Source organism: Bipolaris zeicola (genome assembly GCF_000523435.1).
Source record: "Bipolaris zeicola 26-R-13 unplaced genomic scaffold scaffold_25, whole genome shotgun sequence".
NCBI classification, from domain to species: Eukaryota; Fungi; Ascomycota; class Dothideomycetes; order Pleosporales; family Pleosporaceae; genus Bipolaris; species Bipolaris zeicola.
Window position 1 is genome coordinate 1,285 of NW_006912074.1, and position 20,554 is coordinate 21,838.

At 51.8% G+C, this 20,554-nt stretch overlaps 11 protein-coding genes across 11 annotated transcripts; 5 read left to right on the forward strand and 6 right to left on the reverse strand.

The window, feature by feature from the left end:
- Positions 1 to 279: 279 nt before the first annotated feature.
- COCCADRAFT_88322 (uncharacterized protein) lies at positions 280 to 4,306 on the reverse strand (the record flags this gene model as incomplete). The annotated part of the gene is made up of 4 exons (XM_007711114.1): positions 280 to 2,882; positions 2,929 to 3,147; positions 3,194 to 3,265; positions 3,310 to 4,306. 4 exons carry the CDS (start codon positions 4,304 to 4,306, stop codon positions 280 to 282), a joined length of 3,891 nt encoding a protein of 1,296 aa, XP_007709304.1.
- Positions 4,307 to 4,566: 260 nt separating this feature from the next.
- COCCADRAFT_88284 (uncharacterized protein) lies at positions 4,567 to 4,871 on the forward strand (the record flags this gene model as incomplete). Its single annotated transcript, XM_007711115.1, has 3 exons — positions 4,567 to 4,647; positions 4,668 to 4,753; positions 4,814 to 4,871. The coding sequence occupies 3 exons, from the start codon at positions 4,567 to 4,569 to the stop codon at positions 4,869 to 4,871; spliced, it is 225 nt and encodes a 74-aa protein (XP_007709305.1).
- A 901-nt stretch (positions 4,872 to 5,772) lies between these two features.
- On the reverse strand, positions 5,773 to 6,099 carry COCCADRAFT_88351 (uncharacterized protein; the record flags this gene model as incomplete). The annotated part of the gene is made up of 1 exon (XM_007711116.1): positions 5,773 to 6,099. The coding sequence occupies one exon, from the start codon at positions 6,097 to 6,099 to the stop codon at positions 5,773 to 5,775; it is 327 nt and encodes a 108-aa protein (XP_007709306.1).
- A 139-nt stretch (positions 6,100 to 6,238) lies between these two features.
- Positions 6,239 to 7,142, forward strand: COCCADRAFT_34200 (uncharacterized protein; the record flags this gene model as incomplete). The annotated part of the gene is made up of 6 exons (XM_007711100.1): positions 6,239 to 6,257; positions 6,325 to 6,340; positions 6,404 to 6,489; positions 6,553 to 6,691; positions 6,739 to 7,011; positions 7,064 to 7,142. The coding sequence occupies 6 exons, from the start codon at positions 6,239 to 6,241 to the stop codon at positions 7,140 to 7,142; spliced, it is 612 nt and encodes a 203-aa protein (XP_007709290.1).
- A 336-nt stretch (positions 7,143 to 7,478) lies between these two features.
- On the reverse strand, positions 7,479 to 8,015 carry COCCADRAFT_34201 (uncharacterized protein; the record flags this gene model as incomplete). The annotated part of the gene is made up of 1 exon (XM_007711101.1): positions 7,479 to 8,015. One exon carries the CDS (start codon positions 8,013 to 8,015, stop codon positions 7,479 to 7,481), a length of 537 nt encoding a protein of 178 aa, XP_007709291.1.
- Positions 8,016 to 9,254: 1,239 nt separating this feature from the next.
- COCCADRAFT_88268 (uncharacterized protein) lies at positions 9,255 to 9,909 on the forward strand (the record flags this gene model as incomplete). The annotated part of the gene is made up of 3 exons (XM_007711117.1): positions 9,255 to 9,475; positions 9,542 to 9,800; positions 9,880 to 9,909. 3 exons carry the CDS (start codon positions 9,255 to 9,257, stop codon positions 9,907 to 9,909), a joined length of 510 nt encoding a protein of 169 aa, XP_007709307.1.
- A 1,012-nt stretch (positions 9,910 to 10,921) lies between these two features.
- On the reverse strand, positions 10,922 to 12,039 carry COCCADRAFT_23789 (uncharacterized protein; the record flags this gene model as incomplete). Its single annotated transcript, XM_007711090.1, has 4 exons — positions 10,922 to 11,437; positions 11,502 to 11,877; positions 11,929 to 11,939; positions 11,995 to 12,039. 4 exons carry the CDS (start codon positions 12,037 to 12,039, stop codon positions 10,922 to 10,924), a joined length of 948 nt encoding a protein of 315 aa, XP_007709280.1.
- A 554-nt stretch (positions 12,040 to 12,593) lies between these two features.
- On the forward strand, positions 12,594 to 13,738 carry COCCADRAFT_88427 (uncharacterized protein; the record flags this gene model as incomplete). The annotated part of the gene is made up of 3 exons (XM_007711118.1): positions 12,594 to 12,629; positions 12,691 to 13,011; positions 13,070 to 13,738. The coding sequence occupies 3 exons, from the start codon at positions 12,594 to 12,596 to the stop codon at positions 13,736 to 13,738; spliced, it is 1,026 nt and encodes a 341-aa protein (XP_007709308.1).
- A 634-nt stretch (positions 13,739 to 14,372) lies between these two features.
- Positions 14,373 to 16,473, reverse strand: COCCADRAFT_23791 (uncharacterized protein; the record flags this gene model as incomplete). The annotated part of the gene is made up of 2 exons (XM_007711091.1): positions 14,373 to 16,352; positions 16,456 to 16,473. 2 exons carry the CDS (start codon positions 16,471 to 16,473, stop codon positions 14,373 to 14,375), a joined length of 1,998 nt encoding a protein of 665 aa, XP_007709281.1.
- A 380-nt stretch (positions 16,474 to 16,853) lies between these two features.
- On the forward strand, positions 16,854 to 18,692 carry COCCADRAFT_88441 (uncharacterized protein; the record flags this gene model as incomplete). Its single annotated transcript, XM_007711119.1, has 6 exons — positions 16,854 to 16,910; positions 16,961 to 17,028; positions 17,081 to 17,149; positions 17,198 to 18,059; positions 18,120 to 18,349; positions 18,416 to 18,692. 6 exons carry the CDS (start codon positions 16,854 to 16,856, stop codon positions 18,690 to 18,692), a joined length of 1,563 nt encoding a protein of 520 aa, XP_007709309.1.
- A 320-nt stretch (positions 18,693 to 19,012) lies between these two features.
- On the reverse strand, positions 19,013 to 20,145 carry COCCADRAFT_34207 (uncharacterized protein; the record flags this gene model as incomplete). Its single annotated transcript, XM_007711102.1, has 3 exons — positions 19,013 to 19,275; positions 19,344 to 19,632; positions 19,711 to 20,145. The coding sequence occupies 3 exons, from the start codon at positions 20,143 to 20,145 to the stop codon at positions 19,013 to 19,015; spliced, it is 987 nt and encodes a 328-aa protein (XP_007709292.1).
- Between the last annotated feature and the right edge of the window lie 409 nt (positions 20,146 to 20,554).

Below are 20,554 nucleotides of genomic sequence, written 5' to 3' on the forward strand. Positions count from 1 at the left end.
AGGCCATGTGGAAGACCATGGCGCAAGTCTTTTTTTCTCCTTTTTCTTCTTTTCCTTACACATTTCGCAGTTCAGTTCGTGGGCGCTGACGGCATCTCCCGATAATAGCGAATGGCTTTGCGGGGCCTGGGCATAGAGACATTACCGAAGAAAACTCTGGACTGCCGAACCAGAGCGGACGTCTTGTTTGCTTCCGAGATATCCAGAAAAAAACAACCGGGTACGGTCTATCTCAACCGGCGCAAAAGGCATTCTTCAAACAACGAAAGTGGTAACATATTAACCACCTTTCCGATCAGCAGCATTGGCAGGCAATGGCTCACCCATGGCTTTCTGCTCTGGCGCCCTTGGTTTCTTATTCTTCCCCTTCTTACGGGGAGCTTGTTGTTGCCAAGAGCTAGGGCCAGAACTTCCTGCATTCGCTTTGTTTGTGCGCTCGTGGTTTTGAGCAGCCTTTTGTTGCTGGCTGTTGCGGTTATCCTTGCCGTTGCTGTTCGATCCATTTGTAACCGATCCGCGGCGGTGTTGCTGCTGGTTGTTTGACTTTGACTGTGACTTGTGCCCATTGCTGCTGTTCACAACCTTGCTGAGTTCAGAAGAACGTGTCACAGTTGGAGAGGGTGTGCGAGTCTCAAACACTGGTGACAGTAAAGGGATGGTTGCAGATTTGACCTCCTGGGGATGCGCTCGCTGCACATTTGTCGTTTCTAGAGGTGGAAGACCATTGGGATATGCAGGCGCAGCCCACTGAGGATTAGGAACCATACGGGTTGGCGATACGTCTTCAACGCGATCACCGTGGTGGTTATTGGGTATCTCGTAGTTTACCCAGGCATCGCCAACTGTAGGAAATGGCTGCTGACTTTCATCGGGTGCACGCGGCATGCCATTCAACTCCACTGATGGGTGCCCATTCATGGACCCATTGACAATTGAAGGCCCCATGTTCTCTACTACCTTTTGCCTCTGCATTTCCTGGAGTACTAATTGCTGACGTGCCTGGAGCTGTTGGATTTGTTGAATGGCTTGGTCGTCGGGATACATGGCAAGTGGAGCTGAAGGTGGCGCCTCAAGTGGAGCGGTATCGAATGTGTCAGCCTTGGGACGGGGCTGTGTAGGAAACGAGCCATTGACAATGACTGGACCGTTATCAATAGGCGCAGGCCGTACGGAGTCAACGCGCGACTTGCGCTGCTCGGGCACGGCATCGTTTGGCTGGGCAATACCGCTCGAACAACTTCGCATATGACCTCCCAGTGGAGAAGGTGATCTTGTTACCCGCCGCAATGCAGTGTTCAAAAGAGGCTGGGTAATCTCTGGCGACACCCGTCTGCGGCGCTGGGCCAGTTCGCTGAAAGATGGAATTGCCGACACAGTGTACTCTTGTAATGAACGTACCGGCGTTGGCTGCGGCTGCGGCTGCGGCTGTTCTGCTACAGAATAGCCCACGTAGTCCTTCGGTGAGCCATTATCTGAAGATGGGGCCGAGTCCTGTTGAGCAGCCATTGGATTTACCGGAACATCTGACGTGGCTTGTGTAGTTGAGAGATCTTGCGAAGACCGTGCAATGGGGTAGCCGGCAAACATGCTTGGGTCAACGAACTGAGGCATAGGCGGATACCCAACAATGACAGGCTGCTGAGCAGCGTTACGTGGCGGCTGCGAGTGCGAACGAAGTGAGGTTGTCTCACTAGCATTTGATGCGCGGTGAACACCTCGATGTACACCAGGCATGCTACTGCTCAGAGATGGCGAAGATGGGTTTGTCCGTGAGCCATCCTGTGATCCGTTAAGATCCACCTGAGAGGGATTGTAGAAGCCAGGGTAGTGATATAGGAATCCCTGAGGGAGAGCGTTTGGCGGCATTCCACGCTCAGCCAGCCTAGGGCTTTGACGTCCATTAACATACGGCGACTTTTGAGGTGACCCGCTCACGCTGTTTGGTGCTCGTCCTTGTGCTTGTGCCTGGGCAACGGCATGGGCATGCATCTGAGCAGCTCTTACTTGGTGTGCTTGCTGAGCATGCTGCTGCGCGGCCAACTGCGCACGCAAAGAATTTGACTGCATTTCCAACATCTGGTATTGCTGGTACAGCTGATCATGGAGCTGGTCGTGAATACCTCGAGGGAAGCTGAAATATTCTGGACCAGCACTTGCAGGAATGGGTGGACTGTGCAGAAAGGGTGGGCGACCCTGACTGTAATTCGAGCTGTTAGAAGAACGTCTGCTGCCTCCATGCTGACCCTTGAGGTTAAAACCGCCTCTCCCCCCGCGCGAGTTGGAACCACCGCGGCCACTGCGATTTGGCACACTCGAAGTGATGATCGCCTTTTGGGACTGCGGTTTCTTGAAGATGGCGTTGGACTTTTCTTCGGGGGGATACTCAAACTGCTCACACACTTTGTCAAGCTGCTGACCATCTGCGAGCAAATCGAAAGCCCGACGTATCTCCAGATGTATCCCACGCCACGCGTAGTCATCTGCCGAGTTTCCGAGATTTCGATCAACGTTAAAGGGCTCCTCTACACAAAGGCGGTTGACGCCTTCCTTCTGACCACCGCCCGGGTGCCAGCCTTTTTCTTCTCTTGGTATGCGTTTACCCTGGCGCACCGAGATTGTCTCCTTTTCGTAGTCTACCTCATGGCCATATAGACGGAAGAAGTGAAAGAGCAACTGGCCCAGACTTTCCCTGTTCTTTTCCCCAAAACCTCTCAGCTTTCCAACATCATCGGCGAAACTCGATAATGACGGCTGACCGGTCGTTCCGTCTCGTGCTCGCTGGGGGAGCTCATGTAGATTGGGCAGAACCGGTGGATCCCGTGTTTGAAGAAAGTTGAGAATCATACATATCCACGTATACGAACTGATTGTGCCACCAATGCCTGCCAAGGGTTAAATGAGAAGCAAGAAGTGTTGCAGTGCACTTACCAGCATCGTTAAGGATACGGCGTTTTGTCCAGTATTTTATGATCATTGCCAATGGCCGTACACGGTCATCTAGCTGGATGTATGTCTTGATCATGCGTGTATTCTCGATTGCGGCGACGTTATTCACGTTGATATCGCAGGCGAGCTGCAGCTCGGGATCCCAGACTTTTACTATCCGGACCTTGGCTGCGGGAATACACACGACACGTTCCATGCCATCTGTAAATGTTAGTCGCAGCCAAGCAGAGTGACATTGCTCACGTACGCTTGTCGAGAGCCTCAGCCAGCGGGTGCATCTCTTCTAGCCTTTTCATGGGCGTTTGGATGCAAATGTCAACTACCAGGGTTAGCGCGGAACTTGGTGTAAAGCGTGACGCTTACCATCGCTCTCCGATGTCCATAGCATGTTGCCCGAGGACCCAAACACATGGACCATCATTTGCGTACCCGGAAACTCAGTTTCCAGTATGCGCTGCACCTTTTTCACGAAGCGCTCTCGCGTATCGTTATCCTGTTGCTTGGGCAGCAACCGGTCATACAGCTCGCGCATGTCACCGCTCAACTTGTCGTCTTCGTGGGGGTCCAAGCTCTTCTTGGGCTCCTCTTTGGCCTTGTCCAATATCTCGTCTGATTGGTAAGGCATTCGTCTCCTGCCCAGCATGCCAACATTGGTTTCGAACCGGCATTTGAAGGGACGGGCGGGCCTAAGGGTAGGCATGGCGCCGTTTGCTTCGGAGGATACGGAGCGTGGCGAATGGCCGCCCAGGCCGCCGTTGGGCGAGGGCGAGCGTGAGGGCGTGTTGTATTTGCGGGCGACCTGCAAGGGAGTAGATGGGACTGAGCTCGAGTGGTGCGAGACTATAGACGGTCGCTGCGGTCGCGCCTGTGCCTGTGTCTGTGTGTCGGTGAGAGGCGGCTGCGCTGCCTGTTCCCGCTTGCTTGCCATGTTTGGAGCACCGTTTGATGTCACCGTGGGCGTGCAGTTGGGCACGCTGCGCTTTGTATCCTTATGCCCATCTGTGGTATCTTTGGGTGCCTGTGCCGTCTTGACGGGAGGCTTCTTGGAGTGGGTGCGGCCTGAGTCCCGCTGGGGCGGCGGGCTCAGCGAGTGGGGAGACACAATTACGGCTGGAAAGGGAGTGTGCGAGAGGGATTGATGCACTTCGTCGATGCGCGCAAGCTGCAGGAAGGGGTGCAGCAGCAGATACGGGGGCAGCTGAGCGTACTGGAGGTGCGAGCGCAGAGGTTGCTGCGGCAAGCAGAGGGCGGGCGAGTAAAGGGCGGCGGCGTGGTCCTTTGTTGGGCGGGAGTCGGTGTGGATGGGCTGGGGATGGTGGATGTAAAGATATTGGGGGTTGTTGTGGCGGCGGTTGGTCATAAACTTTAGTGGCCGATGGGTAGGGGAAATCGAGCGGTAGTCCGGGAGGGGCTTCTGCCGCTGCTCACTGTGCCAGGGCAGAGGACAAGAGAGACGGGGAGAAGGAGGGTGAGAAGTGCTTCCAGAGCAGGTCGAGGCAGCGCGTGAATGAGGCGGGCGCTTTTGCAGCGAGTGTTGTCTTGAATTGGGCGGGCGAGCGAGTTGCTGGTGCTGGTGCTGGTGCTGGAGAGAACCCCTGCTGGGCTGGCCTTGTGGGAACGATGTGGTGGGAATGGGGGGCGCTGAGTGGTTGGACGGGCCAGGCGCTAATCAACGGGCCAGACGCAGGTGGTGTGGTGGTGGTGGGTGGGTGAGTGGGGAGGGAGGATGGGCACTGCAGACAGCGAGCGAAGCAGTGCAGAAGAAAAGGGCAACAGTCTGTCTGCGAGGTTCTGTTGCTTGCAGTATGTAAGTACAAAGTACGTATAATGCATGGGGCGTAGGCCTAACGGGGGGATAAACGCACAGAGCTACGTCTAGAGCGCTTTGGGGAGGGCGCGTGCCGTCACCTACACCAGAACCGTGACTGGCGACAGGGGCGCCTTCTCGACCGACTATATGCACTTTGCACTCCAATCTAATGAGCCCATGAGGGCTGCGTCGTTGCCGGGCAGGGGCTGTGGGTGCAGCAAAGTATCTGCGTATCTAACAACTAGTAGTACATACTATGTACCTGGATTGTCTGGACAAGACTCGACCGCGCCATGGCTTCCGGCACCAACATCACGACGATTAATACCACAACTACCAACCACGACGGCCATGGCTACGACGTCGGGAAGCCTGCTCCGCGCTCGGAGCACCGAGCAAAGACAAGGAAGGCAGAGGGGAAAGCACACGCCCACAGCGCCACGGTGGTTCAGTCTAGGTGTAATGCAATCGACTAGGTCAACTGGCACCCTCAGCGCGTTACACATGCTCAGCACCCAACTGCGTCAGCCCCAACGCTGCTGACTAGGCGGCATCTGGCCATGTCCCAAGGCTAGTTCTCGTCTATCCTTCCAACAGCGTGGAGTCGGGTTGACCGTCGCTGGCTGGGCGGCATCAGCACCAAGCAGTAGTACGAGTGGTAGCAGAGGCAGTAGCAGTAGCACGCTGGGCGGCGGCAGGCAGGGCGGCGCTGGAGCCCCTTATTGCGTACATGGCAAGGGATGGCGGCCTCTGGTGAGATTGTAGGGGGGGGCGTGTTGGATGCCAGGTCAGACGGGCTGGCACTGTGCCTTGTACGTACATACGTATGTAGACCGCAAAGAGCTGCTGCAGACCGGCCTTCGCACAGCGAAAAAAGAGTATTTTTGGCCTCGTCTGACGCTCATCTCATCTCACCTTGACCGAGTGTACCGCGCGAACGGATGCAGGGACAGCACCGTGCTGCCGGCAGCCAAGTGCGGCCCTCTCCTGAGGCCGTCTCGGACAATCTCGTGTGGTTATACCAGGGCTTGCGCCGACTCAGGGAAAATGTTTTGACGCAGTAAATTGGGGCTCAATATGCGCGCAATCCGGGCCCGTTTCACATGGCCGGAAATATTTCTGGGAGGGGGAGGGGGAGGGAGAGAGGGCCACGGCAGGCGGCAGGTGCGTGCTGCGTGGGGTGCACGGGGCACGGCCACGGCCATTGTCGCTGCTCCTGCCATTGCGGCGGCGGCGGTGGCCGTGGCAGTGGCAGAAACGGCAGGCGCGCTGAACCCCAGGGGAAGCCGCAGCCGATGTCCATGTCCATGTCCATGTCGCCGCAAGTACTCTAGCCGAGCCATGGCGGCTGCTGCACCGCTCCGTCTGCACGCCACCATGACTGCGCCGCACCATGCCCCGTTTCTGCTCCTCCCACGCATGCTGTACACACGCCCCACCCTCAACCCGCTCAAAATATTTCGTACATTCTCCTCTTCAGCCATGGCCCCGCACCGCATAGGTATATACATAGACTGACGGCTGAGCAACCACGTTGCATCTGTACCGACATGGCTGATGGTCCCTAGCGAACCCCGCCCTCTTGTATGACTCCGCCGACTCCAACATTCACCACCACCACCATCGTGTCCGCTCATAGTATACCAGTATTTGCGATCTGCAGGAAAAGTTCCGCCCCGCCATCTATGAGTTCCCCAAGGTGATTGCAACGGCACAGAAGCTGCTTCGAGCAAGTATGTCTTGCATGTTTCCATGACCCTGCTCGCTTGCTGCTGACCAACACCCCCCTCCCCCAGGCCAGGTGCTTAACATCCCCGTCATTGCAACTACCCAAAATCGTGCACGGTTGGGCGAGACGTGTCCAGAGCTGAAGCTCGATGCCCCCGATGGCGTCAAGACTGTTTGTCATCTTGACAAAACTCTCTTCTCCATGATGCATGTCTCAATGCCATCTACGTAGCAATTCAGGCTGATTTCTCTAGTACCCCGGAAGTTGAAAGGGCCCTCGACTCTCTCAACGCCCCCGGCCCGCTGTCCGCCATCGTTGTTGGCATTGAGAGCCATATCTGCATCACCCAGACCACTCTGGATCTTCTCAGGCGAAAGCACAAGGTATATGTCATCGCAGACGGCGTAAGCAGCTGCAACAAAGAAGAGATTCCAATTGCCCTGGCAAGATTAAGACACGAAGGCGCCATTGTCACCACCAGCGAGAGCTTCTTGTACGAATTGTTTGGAGAAGCCGGCACACCCGAGTGAGTGGCCAAATAATTCCGCATGATTTTGACAATACCTAACACACCGCAGATTCAAGGCACTCATCAACATTGTCAAGGAATCCTCGCACACCACCAAGGACACTTTGCAAGCCCTCTGCAAATTCTAAGCTTGACTAAATTTAGCCAGCTTGTAAGCAGCCTCTCCAAGTTCCGATAATCTAGATGACCGTCAATATAAATAAATATCCAATCTAACACCATCTGTTTCTCAAGTACATGGACTGAGCACACTCTATACATCTGAATACCCCTGCTCTTAGTATATTACTTTAGTACAGCGCGCGGCGGCTCTGACTTTCCCAGTCAAGCCAAAACAGCCACATAAACCTTGCCTTCCATCTTGGTCTTTCCGTGATTGTTTTTGCTTCAAGCCACAATGACGTAATCGCCGCATCGGGTATGTGGTATGCATAATCCGTACTTGTAATGCCGCTACTACACTCTCACCCATTCTTTCGTTCAAGATACACAGCCTCATCCCCATAACCAAGCAACTTCTCACCCAACCTTGCACTAACCACCTCTGGCTTCTCAAACCCAAACTTCCCCCAAAATGCCGTCGTCCCATATACAGATGCCAAACAACTTGTCTTGTACGCCTGAGCCGCCGTACCCAGTACCTTTTCAACCCCCCTTTGCGCGAGACCAGACCCCCTAGCTTCAGCCAAAATAGCCAAATCATGAATATAATACTGATCCGCATCTTCTGCTATTTCTCCAAGCAGCGAATCCAGCTCAGGCGGTTCCTGGTGCCGGATCGGATGTGAAATTAAATAGCCATATAGTGTGTTGGACTCTTCGTCGAATAATCCGAGACAACCTGTTGGAAACAGAGTTATGCGTTCGAGGAAGACGGCGTCGCGTTCAGCGAGGCCGGGGTGGATTGTTGCCGCTATGTGGGAGAGGTGGGGGAGAAGGGCTGGGGTGAGGGTGCGCCATTGTAGTTTTGTCTTCTTGACGGATGGTGGCGTGTCATCCATTCTTGTGTATGTTGGTTGAGTTATGGGGTTAGTTGATGTATGTATGTTTGTAGTGTATGTAGTATGTATGCAGAGCGGGACTGATTACTACTACCTTGGAATATTGGATGATTGGTTCTCGGGGTGCGGTCCGTGCATCGGATGACTATTTAGGAAATACATGACTTTCATGCAAGATAAGTGTTGCAAGTCCCGGAATACTTCCCATGTCTCTTAGCGGTGAGGTAAGAAGTTAGCAAAGTCCTTTCACGTGCTGATGCTGTTTAATTGAAAAGGCAATAGATTGGCTAAATTCTCACATACGATATAATCTGTCTATTGTTGGCGCGAAATTCGTAGCGGTCCCTACCTCCTCTACTTTTCAGCAAATTTAACCCCACAGTGGATTTTCAACCATATCCCCATCAATATCTGTTACTATGCTGCGGCTGTCCGTGCTCAATGGAGTGCAGCGTGTCGGTAATAAAGGAATCGATGGAAGTGATCTGGTCCGCGTGCGCCACCTTTTCCACTAACCTTTGGGCTCATGACGACTATTGAACGCCAAGAGTGTCATCTCACAGGTACTGTAGATTTAAACTCCAGAATAAGCGTAGACGGAAACTTTCCTATGACCCAAGTTGGAATCATCGCTATCGGTTTTCTTTCGCAAGTGCAGAACTGCAAGACAATAAAAACTCTGCGCTATCATTCTGTTTCTTTTGAAGCTACAAGCACTATTTCAGTTGTTCGCCCTTCCATAATGAGCAAGTCTACATCTGATCGGTAGCTGGCAACCCCCTGATAACTGGCGAGACTCGTCGATTATTGCGCCACATCGGCTAGCCCGAATGTCTACTGGCCGGATTGAGCACAAACAGACGAATAGAATTTCCCTTTCAGGGGCTAAAGCGCCATCGTGTTTTATATTTCCTATGGTACTAACCGAGAAATAGCATATACTAATCTGATATTGACCTCAAAGTATGTACTTGTATTGCACTACGACTCGCCCACTTACCCAACGGGTTCGCGAGGCTGCACGCTAACGAATCTTGAAGATCTCACTAGAAAACCAGCATGTCACGACAAGAAGCGCCACAACAATATGGGCAAGCTCGACACCATATACCCCTTAGCTAAGCTCCCTGAATAGCATGTAATTTGCACCACTTGACAATATGATATATATATAATGAGCTCGGCCATAGGCATAGCGAACAAGCAGTCCTCTCCAAGCCCACCTAGAAGACCTCCATCATGCTCGCCCTCAAACTCATCCTCATAGCCGCAACCAGCGTACTCGGAGTCGCTGTCCCCGAACCAACAGTAGCAGCCCAGCAATCCGCTATTTGCACAAAAAACAATGAAATCCTCAACGCTCTGAAGAAACTCGGCGTACCAGGCACAAATTTTTGCCGCGAATATATCAACCCACCCAAAACAACCACCGTAACATCGACTATCACACCTACCCCCGTGTAAGTCTACTTGGGAACCAACGCATATACACACTTGATTCACAACGGTCACTGACAATCTCCCAGGATAACCACTAGTACCGAAGTAGTCACAGTAACAAGGACCCAATGCGGCCAGCAAAAACGCGCCGCATCCCAGCACTTTGAAATCGAATACTTCGACCAAGGAAGCCGTGTCAAGCTCGACAAGCGCGCAAATATCCCCGCCCAACTCGCGCGTTTCCCTGCTGCAAAAATCGCAGATGCGTGTCGCTGTCTCTGCTTGAAGCCAAAGACTCCTCCTACTCCTATCGTTACTACTGTTACGACTTTTGCACCTGTACCGGTAAGTTTTCTTTGATCTTTCCTTGAAGAAGAAAAGGACATATGAGAGAGTAGGTGCTGACGGTGAATTAGACGGTTAGTGTCACTACGACCGCAACTGCGTGCGTTGAGAGTCGACCACCCGTATGTGATGCGCCGGGCCAACCCTGCGATTTGGGGGACCCGGGTAAGTGCTGTAATCTGACTTGCTATAATGACCCGAGGAGTTCTATTGGTCCTTATTGTCTGTGAGGTTGGGTGGAGATTGTTATGGATGAAAAGAGTGGATGGTTGGGTTGGTAGAGGGGCTTTGAAGTGTATGTAAGAATGTTTGGACTGTAATGTGTTAATTGTTAGTTGGAAGATGACATGGCTTCGAGACAGAGTATTGTTGCTAAGCAGATGCGGGGTCGTTTAACGATTGAAGAATGTCAGCATATTAAGAGTTCCATGTCGACATCGTTTCAATAACGTATCCTCTCCTCGCTTCCGGCTCAACTGATTATAGTCGGCTTTAAAGTAATCCCAAAGACATTCCAATTCGGCGAAACAAGGGAAAATGGGGGTTGTAGAACACCTTTGCTATTACAGTGATGCTTCACAAAGTTAGAAGGTCAGTCGGAGCCGCACATCAGGAGTCATATTGCTGCTTCGTCTTCAGACTTTACTTCTTCTCCGAGAAAAGACAGCAATAGGTAGGACAAGTGAAACAACCTGGTAATAGAACAATATAAAAAAAGAGCTGTGAATCTACACCTCGTCCAGCATCAACTCGGAACGACAACAGCATAGATCCACGGACCAAGGAATAACCAAATTTATCATTGGAATACCACTCAGTATATACCAATCTTACCAACCCCACTCTTGAGCTGAATAAGCGCTACCATCGCACTTCACCGCAACCCACACTGCGCTCTTCTCCGCGACCCACGCACATGCTGCATCAAAGCGGAGCAACCATGCATACCCGGTACTTATGCAGGAAAGCGGCACATATAACTCCATGCATCGCACCGCCCCTAGCCCTTCCCCGCAAAAAGGACGGGAAGAAAAAAGCAAATAAGAAAAGAACGTCCACGTCCCTCCCCCGACAATTATCGGAGTCCTCAACGCCTCCCACGGCGCGCCATCTCGGCACCCTCACAACTTCGCCCTAACCCTACCGCTACTCCCAACCCCACCCCTCACCCTCGCACCCCCCACCCTCCCCTCTTTAAACTCATCCACGATCTGCACCATAGTAACCCACTCGACCCCCTCATGCCCATTAACCCACTCAATAAACCGCTCATGCAACAGCAGCACCTGCGGCTTCCCACTCACCTGCGGATGAATACTAATCGGAAAGACAAAACACTCTCCCTCATTACACTCGCGATACAAATACTCAAACTGCTCTTTCCACAACCGCTCAATGGTGGCGGTGTCGACGTAGCCGTGCGTGCTGGGTTGCGAGAGCGAGAGTTGGAAGGGCGGCCAGTCGTCTAGATGCCAGTTTGCGGGGATTTCGACAATGGAGGAGGGGATTAAGGGGGTCATGGGGGTCATCCAGTGGGAGGCGGGTTGTGAGGTGTTGGTGGTGGTGTGCGTCGTTAGGTGCGGGGAGGGGAGGTAGTAGGGTTGTGAGTCGTGGTGCATGAATGAGTGGTCGTATTCCTATCATTCCCGTTAGTAAGTTGGAGATATGTTTTGTTTGGGAGGGGTTGGGGGGGAAATGTACAATGCCGAATTCCTCGAGGAGGGCTACGGTTTCTTTGCTGGTGCTCCAGGCTGGGGCTGTCCAGCCGCGAGGCTTTTTGCCTACCATGTCGGTTAGGACTTGGATGCTTTTTGCCAGTACGTCTCGTTGCTGTTGCTCGCTGAGTGTTGAGACGAATTCGTGAGTGTAGCCGTGAAGGCCTATTTCATGGCCTTTGTCGATTATCTTGCGGATCTGCTCTGGGAAAGATTCTGCCGTGTGCGCGGGTGTGAACCAGGTGGCTTTGATCTGGTACTTGTCTAGAAGCTTGAGTAGGCGGTCGATGCCTACGGTTGCACCAAAGACGCCGCGGGATACATCGGTTGAATTGGCTGGGTCTCCGTTTTTGGTATTCAGCCTTGGAGTGATTTTAGTCAAAGAGACAAGGTATCATCTGAAGTGAACGTACCATCCGCTTACCTAGCATGGGCGGGTAGTCAGCCGTGTCCTAGAGAATTCCATACTTGTCACTAACTGCATCAATATCGATACCATATGAGCACAGGACGCGTTTCGGCATATTGACGAGATGAATGTCTATATTGGATTTACAATGGAACCTTGTAGCAGCAAGCTATTCCTGGGCTACATGTCCTTCTTATCATTTTCCCAAGGCACTTCAACCGCTGTAGCCGGTGGCATAGCAACAAGCATGACATACCGACATACCGGTCAATTGGCGTTACCCTGCCACTTCTGTTCCACAGCGTGTGTTCTGTAGAGCCACATATATGCTACGGACTCGTCATGAAAAGTGGATACTGCTACTATACTGCATGTACGTAAAACTAGCTTGCAGCGGCCCAGGAACCCAATTCGTCTTGGTGCAGCACATTACGTGGGAATAACTGTAGATTCATACCCAGATAAGCGAAGGTAAGGCGTGATAGTCGCAGGCGATAAGTAAGACGGAATTGAGCGCGCAAAAGGCGGGGCAAAGGCAGCATTGCCGAGAGCGGCGCCCGCATTGAAGTTGACGTAAATGGCTCTGGCAGCCCCATGTCCATGTACGATTGTGCAGACTGCTGCGTTGATTTGCTTCTATCCTAGGAGTTCTGGGCTGATTTTCACGCCATGTTGTTCGTCGAGTGTGAAGGAACGCCGTACCAAGTGAGTTGTGACGTCATTTTTGTCTCTGCAACCTCCTGTCCTTGCTAATACATCTGCATAGATTGGCTACCAGCATGGCCAAGCTGCTAAACTACAGATCAATCGGAGCATTGAGTTTTATGCATGCTTGTTTCTGAAGAATTGCAAGCAAAGATGGCCGCAGGTGCTTGAGCACGCTTTAGTGTTTGAGCAGCGAGCTAAAGAGCAATGGCCAATGTTTCACCAAGAGATGCAGGGCATTGCTGATGGCTCCGGACGCGATTTATTAGACATTGTGGCGTTGAATGTTCGGACGGAAATCAACTTTGGGCTATTCAGCGATGGATGCACATCGCTCTCATGGCATACCAATGACCACGCATGGCTGGCGCAAAACTGGGATGTGAGTATCCTATTCTAGAAAAAATACGAACCAAGATAGAAGTGCTGACATAAGAAAGTGGATGACGGAGCAGAAGCAAAACCTCATTATCACCAAGATAACTCAGCCCAACAAGCCCACAATAGTCCAGGTCACCGAGGCAGGCATCATTGGAAAGATCGGCTTCAACAGCTCCGGTGTGGGTACTTTGTTCAACGCGATAAAAGTATACGGTGTAAATTCAACTCGAATGCCCGCTCACTTCGGCCTACGAATGACTTTAGAGAGCAGATCCGCGGGCGAAGCAGTCCAGGCTCTAGAAAGTTTCGGAATGGCATCTTCGGCCCATATCCTCATAGCCGATGCAACGACAGCTGTGGGCCTGGAGTTTACCAAAAGTACATTCGCTCGCTTATCGCCAGACTCCACTGGGAAAATCGTTCATACGAACCATCTCCTTCTCGAACACCCCGGCGAAACCGATACAGTGTGGCTAAAAGATTCGTTGACTCGTTTTCAAACCATGACTGAAAATGCTGCGGCTTTGGGTAAAAACCCCAGCTGGGAACAAGTAGGTCAGCTGTTTGAAGATGAACAAAACGCACCAGGTTCAATATGCAGGACTGAGACAGAGGAGACTGGAAGTGGAACGCTTTTCAATATTGTAATGGATTTGAAGAATAGAAAGGCGACCGTGAGGATGGGTAGACCAACAGAGGTAGAGGAAACGATCAACCTGGAACTTTGACGTAGGAAGTAGATATTACATATCTTGCGTCATTCTGAAAAGGAGATGCAAGCTTCACGTTGCACATAACGTCCTGCAATCATGACCTTGTGAAATATTGCGACGAAGATTTCTTGTATTACATCGGCTAGCAATACTGCACTATGTTCTCCCTTGGGGAAATACCGCCTTTTAGCCTTTAATATCTAGGTTTCCCTGCAAATACTTCGAAGCATACACTAGACTGTATCCCGTAAAACAGTGCTAGGCGGGGATTTGGCGATTGGGAAGCCAAGGCCTATTTAATTGCCGGGTGATTTGTGCCGCTAATGGCAGTAGCAGTATGCTAAGAATCTGACGTGGTGGAAATCGAGCCACGAGGTAAGGCTCAGGGGGTGGAAGATGGGCAACGTGTGTGATTATTCCCCAAGGCTTACACCAGCAGTTGGGCGAACAATACTCCGTGTATAGAAGAAGCCTATTTTCACAAACATCCATTTACGAAGTCTCCGGCGGTATCATAGTGGCTATATCGAGACGTCTCAGTATTCCTGACACTGAACAAGCAGCATTCTGTCGTGAAATGACAAGGTCATGGATCCAGAAACCCGAAAATCCATGACGTACGAAGAAATGACTGAAAGTCGCCGGGTCATCATGATACCTCCAATATCATATCCGCATTGTCGTTCACATTCAAGGAAAACTCCTCATTCCAGTCCTGGGGTGGTAGATTAACATATGGATAAGGTCCAATCGGATCCGTGCCATCGACCGTCGAAGTAGTAGGGTTGAAAATCGTCCAAAACTGATAAGCCTCGTCGACTTCAGTAAGCCCAGAAGGCGGCATCTGGTATTCACCCACACTACTCGTGTCCGATCTAGCTTTATGAAATGATGGTGGATGAAGACTGGCCTTCTGTTCCAGATACTCCAGGTACTCGGTTTTGACTGGTAACAGCAATCGTTCGTATTCTTCATAGCATCTCCTCGCAGCCGACCATCGTTCAGAGATGGATAAGAAGCATTTGGAAAAGACGTGCATCCAATCTTGCACTTGCTGCCATGAATAGTGATATGCTATGTCTCTTTTGCAACGCTGCAGGCCTTGGAGGAATATGAGGGCACAATTGAACACATGATGACATGGGTGGAACACGTATTTGATCTTGCCGGCTTCTGCTTCGGATTGTTGAAAGTAGCCGTCGGCAACCTTGACGGCATTGACTAATGCAATCATCATTTGCTCCTTGCTCGGGTTGGGTATTCGGCGTGAGGTGCGATTCAACAGTGACAAAATGTATGGGCTTGCAATGTCCGAGTACAAGCACATCTCAGTCCACCGTGCATTTAGGCTTTGGTCTGTGTTGGCGTTGGCGGCTGCGTATATTTCTTTTTGCCAATTCGTTATGTTCTCGACACATTGCTGAATCCACTGCTCCAGTGACGTGAATTCATCAGAAAAAGGATCGCCGTGCCACAAAACCGAGATGATTTCTGCTTCAATCAAGCGAAACCGGCAAATGATGCGTTGGGTGAATTTCGATATGCGCCCAGTAGGCAATATGCTAGTTTGAGTGATGGCTGTGTCGTCTAGTTCCAACGGGAAGGTGACTTCGATCTGTCTGATAGGCAAACTTGCGGGCCGTAGAAAGATGCAGCATACGCCAACCTCCATTTCCCACGCACACCAGAATATCCGGCGTCGCATGTCACGCTCATAAGCAGTGATCTTGGGGTCATTTGGTAGTTCCTGATGAAGACCAAGGTCAATGACTGCTTGGCTAATCAGGCCTGTCAGAAGCCACAAGTCTGCCATCTTGGGATTCAAGAAAATGTACTGAGACAAAAGCAGAATGGCTTGCAGTCCGGGAATGTCGTTGGTCGCAACTTCAGGGATCCACTGCATGGCGTGCCGAACAAGCTGATAGGCGAGGTCGTTTGCTTTGCGTACATTGTTCCGTGCACTAGTGGTCAGGGATATGGCCATTATTATGCAGACTATGTAGCGGTTACGAAATGAGTCCTCGCCTGCGTCTGAGGCTGGAGAACTCTTGTGGTAGACGGATTTGAAGGCTTTGGTGACATCGTTGCGATGGTAAATAGGGTACTGCGTAATGACGCGATCGAGATAATTCCGCAAAAGTTTATTTGCACCAACCTCATCTGGCATGAGATCATAGAAAAGGCCTTTGGTTTGTTGCGGGTTCAGTATGGATCTTGGGTGGTTCTCGTTGAGATCATTGGACAGGACAGGGCCCTTCTTGGACGGTAGCCGCGTACCCTTGACGACGCATTGCAGGAAGGGTCGGGCCTTGCAGACGCCGAGAAATGACGGCGTGATGTCTTCCATAACTTGGTTGACTAGGGTGTCAGCAAAAGCACATTTGTCTGAGCGCCACTGCGTGGTCTTTGCGTCAGAGAAATTAGAGTCTGCAGGCGAGGGCATGGCAGCAGTGGGATGGGCCAAGGAGGTGACATTTGATTGAGCACTGGGGTTCTCCAGCCTGGCAATGTGGGCTTCCAAGAAATCGGCAATGGATCGCGGAGCCTCCTGCTGGGTCGACGAGTCGAATCCGACACACTGTACTCCCGCGCCGACGCAGCGCGAACAGGCGGGTACTTTGCCGTCGCACTAACCGCTGTTAGTGAATAGGCACAAGTGTCAGGAGAAGGGTCGCGTTTACTGATAGCTTGCGTTTACGGCAGCGGGCACACGCCAGTACACGGCGACGGACCTTTGTACGGCTCTGCATGGTAGTCGAGAACGAGCGGTAGACGTCTGTACCACGAGGACGTGGGTTTCATTGCGCTGGGAAAAAGAGGAAAAGGAGTCGACAGTTTATCATGTTGGTCTTCGTGGTCCTAGGACAAGATGCTAGCCACCTGAGCTGAGGGCAAGCGGGATGATGTAGCTCCCCACCGATCACTGCCGGTTTGGGCCAGGCTTACCAGATGCACCTCTTGCTCGCTAACACTAACCCTCCTCGCTAGGCCCCCCTCCCCCAGGCATGCGATTTGCGTTCCAGATCTTCCCTTCTGGCGACAGGGCTGGGTGCAATGAATCCCAGCTCGAACCCCATGTGCTGCTAGCCATCGGACTTCTCTCCTACAGACCTCGTACATATTGGCCCTCATGGCAGCCACGGCCAGCGCCAGTCCCCCAGCACTCGATCTGGAGGCGCTGATTCAGGTAACCCCAGACGCCTCCGCATTTAAGGATCCTGCACTCAACTTCCCCAGAGTCTGCCCGCATGCAAGAGGTGCCGAGAGTGTCGCCGCGGCTGTGATACACTCTTGCCAAAGTGCAGGTACACTGTTTCGCCGTCCTACCTAATGCGCCTCTTTCGCTCACCGTCACAGGCAATGCACAAAAGCCGGAGTCGAGTGCATGTTCTACGACCACGGACGCAACGAATTGCTGCCACGAAGGTAAACGTGCGTGCACATCTTCCCGACTCCGGCTAACCGAATCCCCAGTTATATCAGTGGGCTGGTGGATCGTGTGCGCCGATTATCCAGCGAGCTTCCCTCTCCGACAGCCTCGATTGGCCCTGGCATTAGCAGCGCATTCGGTGTGAATGTCAAGCCCGACGCCTTTGCACAAGATGGTACGCAGTACGAGCACCATTTTGCAGAGGTTAAGAACAGCTATCGCTATCTAGGTGCAGAGGCATGCCTAGTCAAGTCGCCCAGGTTGTACGGAGCACACAACATACGCAGCGAGCCGGCCGACGACGAACTTGACGACTGGCAATGCATGAACAAGGACTCTCCCGAAAGGCAAAATGAGCTCAAGCAGTTGTACCTTGAGGTTGTGCAGCCTCTTTATCCTATTCTGGACCCTTCACTGCGCTACCTCCAACCCGAACTACCCACCAATCTCAATTCGATAGAGCTATTCTCGCTGTACATGATGTATTCAATTGCATGCTACCTTGTTCCTAATAACGGCAAAAGACAGCCAAATAGCCAAAGCAGTCACCTCTCAAGCAGGCTTCCCTATCACCAAGCCAACTCAATCAAATATCGTTCGCTGGCCACTCAATACTTTGCTGACGCCATGGAGCACCTGGAATTAGCAACTCTGGAACCTAACATTGACACAATACGCTGCATTTTGCTCCTCGCCTTCAACAGCTCATTTGACCCATTGACGGGAAATAGCGGGCAGCAGGTCGCTCTCGCCGGACGTCTAGCATTCGACCTCGAATCCAAGCGCGCCCTACAGGAACTTGAACCCAACGATGTGAAAATGCTACAAGCCATGCACATGACAATCTACTGTCTTGAAAACCAACTTGCCTCAACCCTCGATCGCCCCGCTCTATTCCCCGAACCTGTATGTCTAGCCCATCCATCCTAACTCTCGACTGCCTTCCCCCCACATTACTCACATTAGCCACAGGAAACCGAACTTTGCTTCGACAAGAACAAGCCCGCCGAATATCTCTGCTCCCTTTTCCGCATGCAGAACCGGTTTCGAAGAGGCGATCTCGCAGCCAAGGAAAACGTGAAAAAGTTACTCCCGCTTTTTGATGAGAAAGATGAGTTGGTACCTCTCCTGCGCATCACACTGCACATAACGCATCTCTTGCTGAACCCCTGCTGGGGAAGCGCATGGCACGTTTTGTACGTCCTCCCTTCCCTTCTCCCACCTACACCTCATCCCCCCTTTCCTTGCTGATGTCAACACAGAGAAGCAGTAGTAAGCTGCGGCAGTGTCCACCTTTGCTTGACGCCGCACTGGGTCTACCGCGCTGGCGCAGTGCTGATCCAAAGCATGCCATCGATATTCGGGGGCAACCTGATTCAGCTCTACTCGAATGCGCTACTGGTGCTTGAGCTTTCGTCGTGGAAGTGGCCGAGTTCTGCGGCCTTGTCGGCGTCGTTGGTGGATTTGATGCAGCACATGAAGAAAAAGTATCAGCCGGATTGGTTAGATAAGTTACAGCATGGGGGAGTGAGGATTTAAAGGTTGGGGGAGTGGCCGTTCTTTGTTTTTGATATTTCTGGTAGTAGCGGAGTCCGGTTTTGTTTTCTTGATTCCAATACGGCAGGTGGTTTTGCTGGTTGTTGTTTATAAAAACATTGTATTATTATCAACTAGGATACATAATTGGGCTGCTTATTTGTCATGCTTGGGATATCAGGTCCAGAAATGAGGAAAATTCAATGTGCATCAACGGACACAAACACGATTGGTTACGTATATATTCTCAGCTATGATATCTTCGAAGTAATTGAGTAAATTCTTATCCCCCAAATCTCAACCCTTGCTTTGGAACTACAAGATTATATCTTAGGCTCCTCCGCCGGCTCCTTTGGCATATCCGGAGTCTTGCCCCGCCGCTGAAGATTCTCATACAGCGCCAACGCAGAAAGCGCTTTACCATCGCGCGCAGCCTCTCTCCAAAAGTTCTCTAGAGGAACCAATTTCAGCCTTATCCTCTCACCTTCATTCTCCAGTCCAGTCGCCCTGTCCTTGAGCCACTCCATGTGTGCACGTGACAAACGCTTCTGGTATAAGTAGAGTTTCATAAACTCGTCGCATCCACCTTTGTAGTAAGAAAAGAACTATCGTCAGCTTAAATATTCTTGGAGATGGGAATATAATTGTTCTTACCAGGGCTGGGATACATTGCTGTTCGTAGCTGATCGGTTGGGGCCAAGGATTCGGCTTGTCCTTGTTCCAAAGCAAGTTCAGACAGGTCCAACAACTCTTCTATCTTGACATGGAGGTGCGCCTCTTCTTTCAGCTCCTGTGCTGCTGTTCCGGTAAAGGAGCCCGAGTCATCTAGCATGCCTGCTGGGATCTCGGTGAATGCCAGGCTAGAAACTGCCAGGCGAGGCTGGACAGTTAAGATGACGTGTTTCTCGGCTTCCCCTGAGGCGTCTGTTGGTTGTACGATGGCCTAGAGTATATTGTAAGTACTTCTCATCACTCAAAGCAAACAGAGGAATGGGAAAGGGAAAAAGGTCGGGTAACTTACCAGAATAGCCACACTTCCACCTCGCAAGAATGCAGATCCAGGTATCCAATCGCCGTCACCAGACCCATTCCTAATCTCAGATTGAATCTTCATGTATCCAAGTCGCGTGTAATTCTTCTTGTCGAACCAGTCTACAGATTCGATTGTAAGCTCTTCCAAGCGATACGGCTGCCTATGGAACGGATGCGATTCATTTTTCTGTGCATCCAGAGTTCCAAGGAGCCCCAGCAGCCAGTTCCGCAGTGCAGGGAACTTGAAAGCTGGTTTGTCGCTGGGGCTGTCGAGGATCTGTGCGAATTCTTGGGCTGTGAGGTTCCAGGGGAGGTAGACTGGGACGGGGGGGTCCAAGGTTTTGCTGTTGAATTCTTTGAGAGTCAATGCGGCGGCTGGCCTGGTGGAGGGCCTCTCGTTTGGGTTATGGATTTCCACGCGCATCTTGGTGGTGTTGTAGGTCTAGAGGGAGTGTTGGATAGGATCGAGTACCAGTGCAAGGCACCAGAGACTTCTTATACCTCAAGTCACGTTACACAGGGAAGTAATTTTCATTGATGCACCCCGAGTGTTTGGAATTGCGTGGTGAACCGGCCGAAACACACTTTTGCTTTATTCACTTCCAACAAAGACGTTGACTATATCGCAGGGATTCGACAAATGCGGTGACGGGCCGTTGAGCCAAGTGGTAGGGATGTGCAAAGGCATGGAGTCACGGTAACGGCACGCTCCACTTTCCCCACCGACCCACGCGTCGCCCCGCCATGGTTTATGCAGGGTTCCCAAGGGCAAGCAGCCGAGCCGACGACAACTGCGCGCGTCTGCGTCCGCCACCCGCCCAACGTCACAAAGC